General features: G+C 38.3%; 1 protein-coding gene across 1 annotated transcript; it reads left to right on the plus strand.

Annotated features, from left to right (window-relative positions):
- Nucleotides 1-5,850: 5,850 nt before the first annotated feature.
- Nucleotides 5,851-13,591, plus strand: socs6a (suppressor of cytokine signaling 6a). Its single transcript, XM_083935875.1, has 3 exons — nt 5,851-6,196; nt 6,651-6,721; nt 8,528-13,591. The coding sequence occupies exon 3, from the start codon at nt 8,651-8,653 to the stop codon at nt 10,259-10,261; it is 1,611 nt and encodes a 536-aa protein (XP_083792001.1). The 5' UTR covers nt 5,851-6,196; nt 6,651-6,721; nt 8,528-8,650; the 3' UTR covers nt 10,262-13,591.
- Nucleotides 13,592-13,807: the final 216 nt, after the last annotated feature.

Raw genomic sequence — 13,807 nt, forward strand, 5'->3', positions numbered from 1 at the left:
ATTGAAGGCTATTGCATTGCTTAAATACGGAAAGAAGTTTTGACAGCAGCCGCATTATCTTGTCATTAAATTAATCTTCTCAAACACTGATGTTCTCAAAAATCAAAGTTGATGTGCATTGCCACTTAACAAAAGTGCAAGCATAAATTACGTTCATACTCTGTGTGTTAATCCAATTGCACAATACTCCACACTTGAGATGTGATGTAGACATGATCAGCCGACAGGGTGATAATTAACAAACTTAGCAAATGATAATTTGATATGATAATGATGTAATGATACAGCTTTTAAGAACTCTGGAGGGATTTATGCTCATAATAATTTGACTTTGTACTGTATATTCTTCTGTCACCTAGTTTAAGGGGGAAGAAAAAAGATCATTTGTGCTTTACAGAATTCATGACAGTTTTACTTTTGCAGATATAGGTACATTTAGTACAAAAGTATTTTCCTTAGAGGTGAAACATCATGATCATTTTCAGCTTCATTCTTTTATTTTCGAACATGTTTACATGCTTTAATGTTCAAAAAACACATTGCTTTTCTCATACTGTCTGTCTTAATATACCTGTATTCACCCTCTGTCTGAAACAGTTCATTTTAGTGCCTGTCTCTTTAAGCCCCCCTCTCTGCTCTGCATTCTCGGCATCTCTGCACCATCATTGCAGCTGGGAAATGACTGTAACTGCCTTGTGGCGGCGCTTTCTACCTATATATAGTATAGTTGTGACCTCTCTATGGATTGATCATTTTGATACTTTTACACTTCAACTTGCTTTATAATTTAAAAAAGACATAGAAGTCTCACTTTTTACAATATGGGACCTTTAAGTAACTTCTATTTTAGATACATCACATATCTTTCCTTGTCCCAGAGCTTCATGTATCGTATTTTCTGCATAATGAGCCATTTTTAAAAATTTGAGATCCTTGGAAGAATGGAAAATTATCACACATCACATCCTTATACCTTTGTGTGAAATGTTTGTTATGTTTAGAAACATTTCCACTTTGACTAGAATTTAAAACAAAGTTTTGTGCAAAAGAGCTTGTCTGCAACATGAGTCATATTGATGAACTTGCAAAAGGGTCCATTGACCTGAGGAAGTTAAAAATGTATTATAGTGTGTCCAAGGTCTGGTACAGTATATAGGATTCAGTTGTGATGATATATATATATATATATTTATTTATCTTTTACTTTTCTACAATGTGAATACAGAGTGAGAGTTCTGACATCCAACAACAGCTGACGTGGTCTTCTTTGCCTGGTGGGGAAAGAAATCCTCGCCCTAGGTCAGAGTAGGAGATTTCAATAGCTGTTGAGTTTGCTTAAAACACTGCATACATACCATTATTTCTATTTGACAACCACTGTGTATCTTGGACTAGCACAGGCTGCAGACAGAAACACGGGGGAAGGCATACAACTTTCATCCCTGTCTGTCTTTATAGATGTTTCCCTTATGTCTGAAAAACTGCCATTATCCCTATATTCATATAGAATAGAATAGAATAGAATAGACTTTATTGATCCCACAGCGGGGAAATTCACGTGAGCAGTAGCTTACAACACAGACACAGACAACACAGACCCTTAGTTTACATAAGGTAAACAAAGATAATTAAAAATAAATTGGAGGATAAAAATAAAAAATAAGAATAGAAAATATACTATATACAATATACAACAGTTTACACTTATATGCCTTATAAACCTTTCTTGACTCTAATCTAGTAGCCTACACATTAAGTTTAAATGAATATTTTGTACTTTGCACTTACAATCATTAGCCTACCTGTGTTTTTAAACATTTAAGCAGTATCAGCAAGTATAACATTGTAAATCATACTAAAAATATGCCATTCCTTTATAAATTACATTCATACATTGATGAATTACTCATATGCCAGAAATCACCTCAAGATGAATGTAAGCCTGATCTTTGTCTGGAAATCCTCAATTTAAATACTTTGGAGCCAGATTTACTCTCAAAGCATGTCAGTGTCTGGACTCTCACCATAGTTAAAGCTGATCATCATGAGTCATCATGTGCCTGACCACATTAGCCAACCTGGAAAGAAGTCATGGAGCACTATACTACATTTAATTTAGGAGATAATGAGTATAGAGACTACGTATTGCATATTAAAAACAATTGTATAAATTTATAGATTTTCCACAAGCTTAAAACATGGAGCAAAATTTAAAAAAAAGAAGCCAATCTACTCCTTAGCAAAGAGAAAAAATACATAACCCTCCCCCTTTTCTGATTCCCTTCTCCCACTAATAATTTTCATACAGTTCCTGTTTGCACATTCAAAGACAAAAGTCAGTGTAAATTCATATGTGAGCAAGCTGAAGTAAAACCATGTACAATAAGTCTGTGACCAAATGTTTCACAAGGGCTGCTGGGCAAAAAGATTTATTGTTGCCCTTATGAGCAATTGATGCATGAAACAAGGTCAAATTCGCTGATTAATCACATCCTTATTGTAGCTGTACAAAATTCAGCCCCCCATATGTCGACAAAACACATGAGTTGTGAGGTACTTCCAGAATTAATAATGTGGAATCAAGGGTGATGTTATAACAGACCCGAAGAACATAAACACACATGAGCAATTACTGGATTGTTTTAACCAGGCAGTAGTTTGGACTGAGCTCAAGTCTTTATAGCTGAGTCATTACATTACATGTGGATGCAGATGGTGTAATTAATGCACTATATTTGAATTACCTGACGCAAAAAGTGATACGGAGGACTATTTCAGCCTTTGGGCACTCATTGAATTTTTAAGTATTGCTACAACAAGAAGAGGAAAATGAATAAATGAACTGTAACTGACTGTATTTTGAGGCTTGCCCATGTTATTTCACAGTCATCCCTGAAACAAAGCCCAAGTGATCCCACTGGCCCTGTCACTGTTTGACATGCCTGCTGTCTTCCGCTCTGCTGCAAGTGAGGATATGAGCGTGGGCATCCAGGGGCCCCCAACAATCCCCCATCTGCAAAAGAGTCAAGTCAAAAGACTGAGTCAAACTGAAGCAGGAACAGATATATTGTGCAAATAATTTATGGCTGATGCAGCGTTCATGTGAAATTAAGATGAAACACGAGGAGCTTACGTACGCTCATGTGGAGGTATCTCATTAAAGGGGCATTTCGTTATTTTTTAACCTGAACCCTATTTCCCCATGTGTTTCTGTGTAAGTGACTTATGGCAACAACTTTTTTGTTTACATTGGTCCAGTACTGAGAGTGAGCACTGCATTCTGGCTGCTGTAAAGACAGAGAGAGAGAGAAGAAAGAGAGAGGAGCCTCATATGTTGTTCTCTGCAGACACTCAATTGCTATCAAGCTTTTTGATTATAAAGGTGTTACATAAACTGTGGAAGTATCAAAATGCTTAATCCACAGATAAAGGCCTGTATCAAAAAACAGTGCCTTTAAAAGAGCCATCAGGACTTCTGTACGGTTGCGATGTCACATACATAGGTAGAAAGTTATGCTACAGTGCTGTTCAAGTCCTAGCCCAGCTGCAATGACGGTGCAGAGACGCTGAGAGCGCAGATGCAGAAGACCTAGAAACGCTGACCAATCAGAGCAGACTGGGCTTTTTAGGGAAGGCGTCTCAAAGAGACAGGCACTAAAGCGAAGGGTTTCAGGGTGAATACAGGTATACTGAGACATTCTGAAAAATAATGTGTTTTTTGAATATTAAAGCAAATAAACAGACCTGAAAATTAGCATTATATGGGACCTTGAATAAATGTAAATAAACAGTCTGGTATTAGTAACTATTTGATATGTTTATCCTGTCATTACAAAACAGTTTTGGGTAATGCCCACAAATGAATACTTGCTTGTTTTTCCTGTCTGGCAACAAATATCCACCAGAGTAAAGTTTGTTTGTCAGGTCTAATTTAGCTTGTAAAAACATTGGATCTTCGCTTCCCACTACTGTCCTTGGTTCTATATCTAAGTGCTGCCACCCCTCCTTCCTCTACGCCAGCCCTCCCTGTGCCAACACATCAAGTGAAGGCAGCCTGATCAACCCTAATAGGGCCTGGTAATTAGAGTCTTTGCATAGAAGCTGTCTGCACATAGCTGCCCTAAGCAGTTTGGGGAAGGACTGCCATACACTTGACAGTGTGGAAAAACAATGTAATGTTCAGTATATGGACCAAATTAGCCTGGCAGTGGTAAACACAATCAATACTGACACTAATTAGGCAACCAATGTATCACTTCAGAGTTCAAGTTTTAGTTGCTCTATCAAATACTTGCAGAGCCAACTTGATGTTTCTGGAATACAAATTAGAAAGACCATCCTGCATAAAGGCTATGTACATCTAGCTTTATGGGAAAAAGTGTAATTGTTGATGTATATACATCTGATATCTGTAGTGGAAAATTAACTGCTGGTTATTGCACCGTACTGTATAGAAATTCCATGGTGTAAATAGCAAGCAAACAAGCTAACCAGTATTTACTGTAACCTACCACAAATACAATTGTTTCAGTCATTAGCTTTAATGGCTATTTCTGAGTATCTCCATAAGAAACAGCTGTATATAGATACAGGATTTGGTTGAATAAAACTAATAAAATACTGGATGAATGAACAAATGAATTAATATTGAAAATATCTGATTTCAGTAACACATGCCTCTACAAAAACAGCCAAGAAGCTCTGGAAGACTGGAATACATATTGGTAATTTAGGTAAAATAAGAAAAAAAAAAATAGACAATTTATTAGACATGCCAGCCATGTCACATTAAATCTTCTTATGAAAAGTTCAAATCATTTGGATCATGCATTTTAAACACTGTCTGGGAGAGTGTAGCAGCATCTTAGTACGAATCATCTGTAGTCATTTGTACAAATGTAAATTATTTCAGGGACTGCATATCCAATAATGTGAGGTGGCACTGGGTGCTGGTTTGTGTCGCTCCTATGATTAGTGAACTGAACAGGCAACTTTCTCCAGCATTAAGGCTACACCCCGTTCCAAGTTTGACTATATCTCCAGCTTTTTCATTTTTAAAGCTCTTTTTCCACCGTGCAACACATTCATTTCTATTTATGATGTAAATTTTCATGTACTGGTATTCAGTGAGAAGACAAGAAATATTTCATTTGTGTCAGCCACTGATTTAGGCCATGTGTCTTTAAGTGTCATTTATTTCTTAACACAATATCCTTTTTCAGCAAAGGATAACAGGGCATACATAGTTTTTGCAACACCTTGCTCCATGCCTGTGAGTTGCCCTTCGCAACTACTTCCTTTCAGTGATCTGATTACAAATCCCTAAATGATTAAGTACAAAACATTATTCACAACCAAGAGTCACAGCATGTCACGGTTGTTGTTTGGTTAGTTATAGGGCTGGATAAATATTAGATCATTATTATTATTATTATTGTAACATTATTCGTGAAGGAATTGTTGGGTCTCTGTAAATCATAAATAAGTCAGTGTGTGGTCTTGACCTGCTTTATATGTAAAGTGTATTTGCAGATTAGGTCATGTTATTTTTAAATGCTTGGTTTGTTTACATTTCAAGTCAAGTCAAGTCAGTTTTATTGTCAAAAATTGCAATATGCATGACATACAAAATGCAAAAAATGAAATTACAGTCCTCTCAGACCATTTAATTTATTCCCCACATTTATGAAGTTAGTAAACATAGTTAAAATGATGCACATGATTTCTGTGTGTTTGGGTTGCCTCTGCCTTTCGGATGTAGAAACTTGCTGTAGCTGCTCTCTGTGCGCCTGTGATTCGCTGCATCTGAATGTGCTCCCACAATTCAACAGGCAACAAAGGAAGAAAGGAAGAGGCCGTGAGCTACAAAGTGTTAGCCAACCTAGAAAGAAAAAAAATGTCACCTTATTGTGTCATTCAGGTCGGAAATGTAAACCCGCACGTTTAGAGAAGAATCAAACCCGTCATCATAAACGCTTTATAGTTTGGTGTGGGGCGCAGAAGCGTACTAAAAGGGAAGGAAACGGTAATGTTTTAGACCGTAAACGTTAACAAAGCTAGCTGATTGACTTGAGCTAACATGAACCGAGCTAACATTAGCCAACAATCGTGAAGGAGCGTCCCTTTTCATGTTGTACGAGACAGATGCCAACACCTCTGGGCTATTTCACCTCTTAAGACAAGCAGAAGAACCCAGGTAAGGTTATATAATGTGCACAATTCTTTTAAATGTGTACTTTGAAACTAGATATGCTAACAAACTAGTTAACTGGTTGTTAGCTATTTGGTGTTAGCATACAAGTAAGCCAACATCTGTTAAATTGGCACGCTCTATCGCATAACCTTCTTTAGTTTATTATCATCTTACTATTTAAAGTTTAATTTACCATATACATCGTAACTTCGTGGTAGCGGACACTTTAAGAATAGTGTCACTGCAAACTCACAAGCGTAGCTAAGCTAAATGCATGCTGTTATGTCTGTAGGCCTTTGCCAGGTCAGGACAAATCTTACTAACGTTGACTTTATTTATACACACAGTTTGTGTGCTTATATAAATACATGTTCATATGGGCTCCACTTATGAAACTAAGTGTAAATCGTACGTGTAGAGCTTGGAACCCCAAATAAGCTGGCTTTGTTTTTCGCAGCATCAAATGAAAGGTGGTGGAAGAGGAACTTGACCCATCCAACTGAGTCACCATTTTCCTGCCCTATAATGGTGAGTAATCAGATTGCAGCTGTCTTGATTATCAAGCAGCTTTATTTAGGTGCTCCTAAGTGGTTCATGTCTCTAGATAACGTTTTAATCTTGCTTTGCCAGAACTGCCGTTGCCTGTTGTTGTTGTTGTTGTTGTTGTTTGTCAGATGACTAGGCAATGATTTTTATTAATTCATACAATCAGGATGATAATACTGTGTGGTGTGGTCAGGGAATATTCGGACAGTGACGCATCAAAACCCTTTTTAACACCATCCTGCATCATGTCTTAAACACCTAATGACACTATTTTAATACATTTTATTCCTTTATGGCATTTTTGTTGTGTTATTTGCTCAATCATTTTGGCTGCTGCTACCGTTGGGTGCTTGTCACTTCAGTTCCTTTATTTTTCAAAACAATTTAATTGTTATTTTTCTCTTTTATTTATTATTTTATTTTTCAATGCTGTAAGTGCTGTTCTTCTTGTGTGCCACATATAATTTATACATGTTTCATGTTTAGTGCTTTTAACGGTTGTCTTCTCATTTTATGCATTTAATGTAAAGCACTTTGAGAGCTGCATTATTTTCTATGAAAGGTGCTCTATAAATTAAGTTTATTATTCTTTTTCTATTGTTTCACTTTAGCCTAGCACGTCGATTTTAAAACAAAATATTGACTTTGTGGTAGAAGTGCTGTATTTCAGTTATAGGGTTGTTTCTAGGTGAACTCTAGCCCCTATTGTATGGTTCATATTCAACAATGCCGCAATTTAGCCAAAACAACCAAGAAGTTTTCAGGGCATAAAGGTGGCAGCATCGCAAGCTTTGCAGATCATGCCTAAGGAAAATATTAGTGGTGGGACACGATTAAAAAAATAATCTAATTAATTAGAGGCTTTGTAATGAATTAATCACATATCAATATTTGACACAATTAGCAACATTTTTCAATGTAAATGGATTTTGATGTATGACTTAATATATTATACAAAATAAAACTTCTTAGTAATGTATATTTAAGAAAAGTGGAAACCTGACATTGGAAAAATATTTAGAATAATATCCTTGGCATAAAATAAACAGTTAAACATATAAAACCATATTTTCAAAAATACAGAAACAAATGATCCATCAACTAATGACAGTCCCCTCCTAGGAGGGACTCAGTATTACCGTCAGTATTACTGTTGTTGCGTTATTTTTTCTGTAATTAAAGTCTCAGCCCTAGAAAATACCAAGCATCTTGTTATGTCTGTGGATCATAGACTTCAAGCAGTCAATAAAAAAAAAGGATTATATTTAACATTTGTGTATAATACTGGGTGAACCGTGTACAAATTGAGACCTTTCTGTACGCAGAACCACATTTGTTAGGCCTACACAAATATACACAAATGTTAAATATAATCCTTTTTTTTTAGGCCTAACAAATATGGCCCCTTTCAATGTGGAACTGCGTACAGAGGGGTCTTAATTTGTACACGGTTCACCCAGTATGGATGTAAAAACCATCACATTACACCTGACAGTCAACACTTAGTCATCGTTTTATTTCGAATCAGTTGTGCTGGGAGTACATAGTTTATAGCTGAAAAGACAACTCGGTCAAAAGTAATCCTAAATTGCAGCCTTTAGAGTTGATGCAACAATGAAATATTCACTGTCCAAATCACTGGGAACTGCAATAACTGACCATAATGTGTAATTCTGTTGTTAAATTAAATCTTAAGTTTTATTTGATATTTATGTTACATTATGAACATAATGTACAATCTTTGGAACAAACAATTATGATATGCTATGTGTGTTTTTCTCTCTGCAGGGTTTGATGGCTCCACTGTATGAATGACTTTGTGCGACCTGATGGGAGGACACTGTGGATAGTACTTTCATCAGGATACCAGGAGAAGCAAACCCATGCCCCCACTTGTGAGGGCCTGTCAGAATGAAGAAGATAAGCCTTAAGACCATCCGCAAGTCCCTCAGCATAAAGGGCAAAGAGGAGGGAGATTTTGTCATGCTCCAGCAGCCCTCAGTGACTACAGAGTTTTCTAAGGAAGAGTCACTTTTTGGGGGCTGCTACACCAAAGAGCTCTCTGGCTGCGACCTTGGTGGTGAAGAGGAGAAAGGAGGCCAGAATAAGGGCCGCTCAAAGAGCGAGAGCCTAATGGGATCACTAAAGAGGAGACTGTCTGCCAAGCAGAAGGCAAAAGTGAAAGGCAGCTCCTCTGCCATAGGCTCAGTGGATGATGATGACACCTTCTCATCCTCTTCTGTGCCCATCAGCTTCAATGAGGTGAAAGCCCAGAGGCCCCTTAGATCTGCATCCCTACGGAGTCACCACTATAGCCCCTCACCGTGGCCTCTGAGGTCTGTAAACTCTGACGAGGCATGTATTAAGATGGAGGTAAAAGTTAAAGCCATGGTTCACTCTCCCAGCCCAAGTCCCAATTTAAATGGTGTCCGGAAGGAATTTCATGACTTTCAAATGGAAGGGCTGTTTCAGGATCAAGCAGAATCCTTGAAGAATCTACAGCAGCCACAAAATGGGGAACTGCATCTAAATATTGATGAAAATGACGTGCCTGTGGTGCTGGGGTTGACGCCCCAGGACTACATCCAGTACACAATGCCTTTAGATGAGGGAATGTACCCAGAAGGGTCCCACTCCTTCTGCCTGGACAGCTCCTCTCCTATGGAGGTTTTGACTGAAGCAGACCGCGGGTCCCTCCACACAGACCAGGGACAGGAGGAACATGAACTGGTTAGTGGGTTGCCTCCGGACCTCTTCATGGAAACCTCAGTTAATAGTCTTCTCATCGGTTCTGCTGGTGTGATGCTCCAAAGCTCTAGAGTAGAGGTCCCACCTCCCCTCTCTCCACTCCTGCCGCCCATGATCAGCAATGAACTTATCCCAAGGACTTTTTCAGGGTTCAGCTCCTCGGACAGCCAGGTAGCTGAGAGGGTAAGACATCACCTCAACTTTGACCCAAATTCAGCTCCTGGGGTCAGCCGGGTGTATGATTCAGTCCAGAGTAGCGGGCCCATGGTTGTCACCAGTCTGACAGAGGAACTGAAGAAGCTGGCTAAGCAGGGCTGGTACTGGGGCCCCATCACACGCTGGGAGGCAGAGGAAAAGCTGGTCAATTTGGCTGACGGCTCGTTCCTTGTCAGAGACAGCTCAGACGATAGGTACCTGCTCAGTCTGAGTTTCAGGTCACAGGGCAAAACCCTCCACACCCGCATTGAGCACTCCAATGGACGCTTCAGCTTCTACGAGCAGCCTGATGTGGAGGGACATACGTCCATTGTTGATTTAATCGAACACTCTATCAGAGACTCAGAGAATGGAGCTTTTTGCTATTCCAGGTCTCGCTTACCAGGGTCTGCAACCTACCCTGTCAGACTAACCAACCCAGTATCTCGGTTTATGCAAGTGCGCTCCCTGCAGTATCTTTGTCGCTTTGTCATTAGACAATACACAAGGATAGACCTGATCCAGAAACTGCCCTTACCTAACAAGATGAAAGATTATCTGCAGGAGAAGCACTACTGAGGACACAGATAGGACAGTGGTAGCAAATTGCACTTTTGTGTTCAGTTAAGAGATTTAAACAAGGTTTACAGACAACCACAGTTTTGAGATGATTGGTTCTGGTGGCTCTTGATTTGTGTTCAGGTGACTCTGTAACTGTTTAGTCCTCCATTCCACTGTTATAGGTTTTTTCGCTGGTTTAGGGGGCTGTACTTCCAAACACATAGGCCAGCACATAATCTATTGCAAACATATAGAAGAGGTATACAGCCAAGTTGTTTTAGTTGATGACACTAAGTGCAGGCATTAGACCTGCATTGGGATGCATGGTTGAGTGTGACATCCAGCTGTGCAAGTAGATCAGGTTTAAAAATTCCATCTGGGTTAAAGTTTTGCCTGCAGAAAAAATTTTAATTCCACTCTGAATTTGAAAATTCCTTTAATCCTTATCCACGAAATTGTACATTTTAAAGATAATAAAGGCATTGCTACAATTGTGTTTTTAAAGTGTCAAGCTTTCTGCAGACTGGACAATTTTGATAATCTTTTGCTTTTTATTTCTTGTCAGATTGGTCACCATCTTTTATCAGCATGACCGCACTAAGAATTAGGCCATCCTGCATCCATACTATGCAATAAGTCAAACAGCAAGGCTAGGCGTCATTGTATAACAAGTGATGACAGCCGACCTATGATTTTCATGTTAGCCCGATTTTTACCAATTTACAAACAATATGTGGATGTTTCTTCCTCAGGTATGATCAAACTCATAGCATGTTTTAGCTTACATAATAAAAATACGTTAGTGCTTCAATATGCTTAGACTAGTGCAGGCTTCATTTTTTTAGTTTGTCATATTTCCTACTTTCAGTTATATAAACATGGTCGTTAATATACATGGATGTTTGCACTACACAGCAACAAAAAACAACAAAAAAATCGTAGAAATCACAGCAAGAGTCACAAGGGTTTAGCATGTCCACAACATTAACATTTTGTTGCAAAAGATGTCCAAAATGTGCCAGTCTGTAGAGGGTTGAAACAGTTTGGTCAGAGAATTTCAATTGTATGGCTGCATGTAGCCATAATATAATGTATAAGTCTAAAGGTACTGACAATGCTGGATTTGAATGTGCTGTTTTCTAGAAACAGCATCACGATGTATAAACCTTTTTGAAATATGCTACCATTAAATTTTAAATCTTTCTGCATTAGGAATGTTTCAAAAACTGCACCGCAGCTCAGGCCTAACAACTTTGTCACTATCTGTAATGCTTGTATCTGCATGTAGCAAAGCCTTTTTGACGGTCTGAGTAAGGGCGCTGTGGAGTTACTCTAAATGAGAGAGAATGTCACGGTGGAAATGTGGAAGAGCTTGACTGTGTTGTTAAAGTGCAACTCTGGGGAAAAAGGATGTGTAATGCACAATTGCATTTACCTTAGGCTGGTTATAAGTTAAGATTGCCCTCAGTTGAGCCACAACTGAGAAAGAGACTGCTAGTTAATTGACCGAGGTCTGTATGTAGTAATGGTTGTTTCTTAGTCTTTTAATGCCAGCAATGAGCTGGGCTCAGATCAAAGAATCCCAGAAACGGTGTGAGCTTAGGTAAAAGGATTTGGGAAAGCCAGGGTTAAGTCCTCTTTGCCATCTTGGACTGATGCCAGGGTTTCAGCATACGTCAAAAGTTCCATCACAGCTGCTTGACATCAACAGTGTCATATGGTTTTCAAGGACATCTGAGTAAAAAAAAGCATACGGTTTTTGCCATTTCTTCACGTTGTCCCCACAGAGCTGCACTACCCCACAGATTGTTTCTACTTGGCTGTTTGTGCCAGAGTAAAGGGAATAGCACACAGTATGCTACGCAAGTGCTTTATATGGATACTTTGACAGGGAATTGTTTTCACATTATGAATGAGCATCTTTTTTGACATCAGTGTCCTTAAAAGTATTTGGAAAATGGTCTCTCGGACATCTTTGGTAGGTCGTTAGCGTGTAGTTCTAGTTCTAGTTAGCTGGAAATGTCGGTGTCTGAGGAAGTTACCATGAATCTAGCACAGCAGAAATTAGATAGGAACTTTGAATGGTGTTGCATGTTTAAAGACTTAGCATTTTAAAAGCATTGAGTTGTATAGGAATGAAGGATCAAGGTTTGTGTTTGGCTGTGTAGAGGGAGGTTTTTCTGTCACAAACATTGGCTGGACATTATGTGTACAAGAAATGTATTTTTCTTTCTAGAATCCTTCTGTGACTTTATTTTGTGACATTTGCCATCTGGGGATGGGGCTGTACAAAAGGAATGTACGCTTGTTTGAGGTATCCATTTAATCTGCCTGCAGACCAGTTTCAGAAAGCATGAGAATCATAAAAACTACATTTGTCACATTTTTGCACTTGAATATTCTCCATTGACATGCTTGGATCCTCTCCTTCCTAAAGTTGTCCTTCAGATGGCGGTTTTTAAAAAAGAAATACAGTCACGCATTTGTCTTTATGTGTTCATATAACTGTTTAGATTAAAACAAGATTGTTTTGTGTTTGTCATATCCGTGGGATTCAAAGGGTAAGGCACCAGCATCATGTCAAAGCCTCTGCTAACGCTCATGGGCTGTCAAGGAATGGGATCATGGCAAGAACCTGGATGTACATTTGACTTTTGTTTTTTTGGGTGTGTATGTGTTTCAGTTAAAATGTGAAAGTAAAATGTTACTCTTTTTTTAATACAATGTTCTTTTAATTGTATTTCCATTTTAATTTGTCATCAGACGTTGACAAGCAGGAACCAGTTTCATATGGTGTTGCTGCTGTGACTTTTCTAAATACTTATTTAGTTTATCAGTAAGCATTATTGCCTTCAACATTTGATTCCAGAGGTTGATGCTTGTTCAGACTGCTGAAGCATTTTGAATTAATAACAGCTGTTTAGCACTTAACAAGCTCCAACTGTTTTTGTTTTTTTGTGCATCTCCGTGAGTGAAGGTGATTGTTTACAACAATGTTTCAAAATACCCCTCCCTTCCCTTTTTGTTTACCCTCTCTCACATGAACATCTTGGTACAATTTGAAAACTTTTTATTTCATTTTAATGTGTTATACACATTTGTGCTGCTTATGGATATGATTGCCTTTCTTGTATTTAACAACGGGGAACTAGAATGTCACCAATGTAGATGTTTGTACACATAATGACTTTGGTTATCAACTTGGGAGAGCAAAGCAGATCTGCAATTTGTTAACAACTGTAGTCTGTTAAAAGAGCATTAGTAGCGATTAGTAAACCCTCTGTAGAATTACCAGTTCACTCCAGTTTACATTGGTTGTCAACTTTCCAAAGTAGATGGTCTTTTTGTATTTTTCTTTTGGAAAAGAATCAACAGTGATTTATTGCACACTTTGGATACAGTTCAAGAGTTTTTTGTATCTGCCAATTATAAATTATAAATAAAAAAAACTATATTCTAAAAAATACCTTCTCATTTTCTCATGAAGTGATACTGAAACAAGCATTACCATCACCACTCACATTAGACTCGATTAAGCGCCTGATAATGCAGAGTTTGAATCGG

The sequence above is a fragment of the Echiichthys vipera genome, assembly GCF_963691815.1.
Source record: "Echiichthys vipera genome assembly, chromosome: 21".
Taxonomy (NCBI): domain Eukaryota; kingdom Metazoa; phylum Chordata; class Actinopteri; order Perciformes; family Trachinidae; genus Echiichthys; species Echiichthys vipera.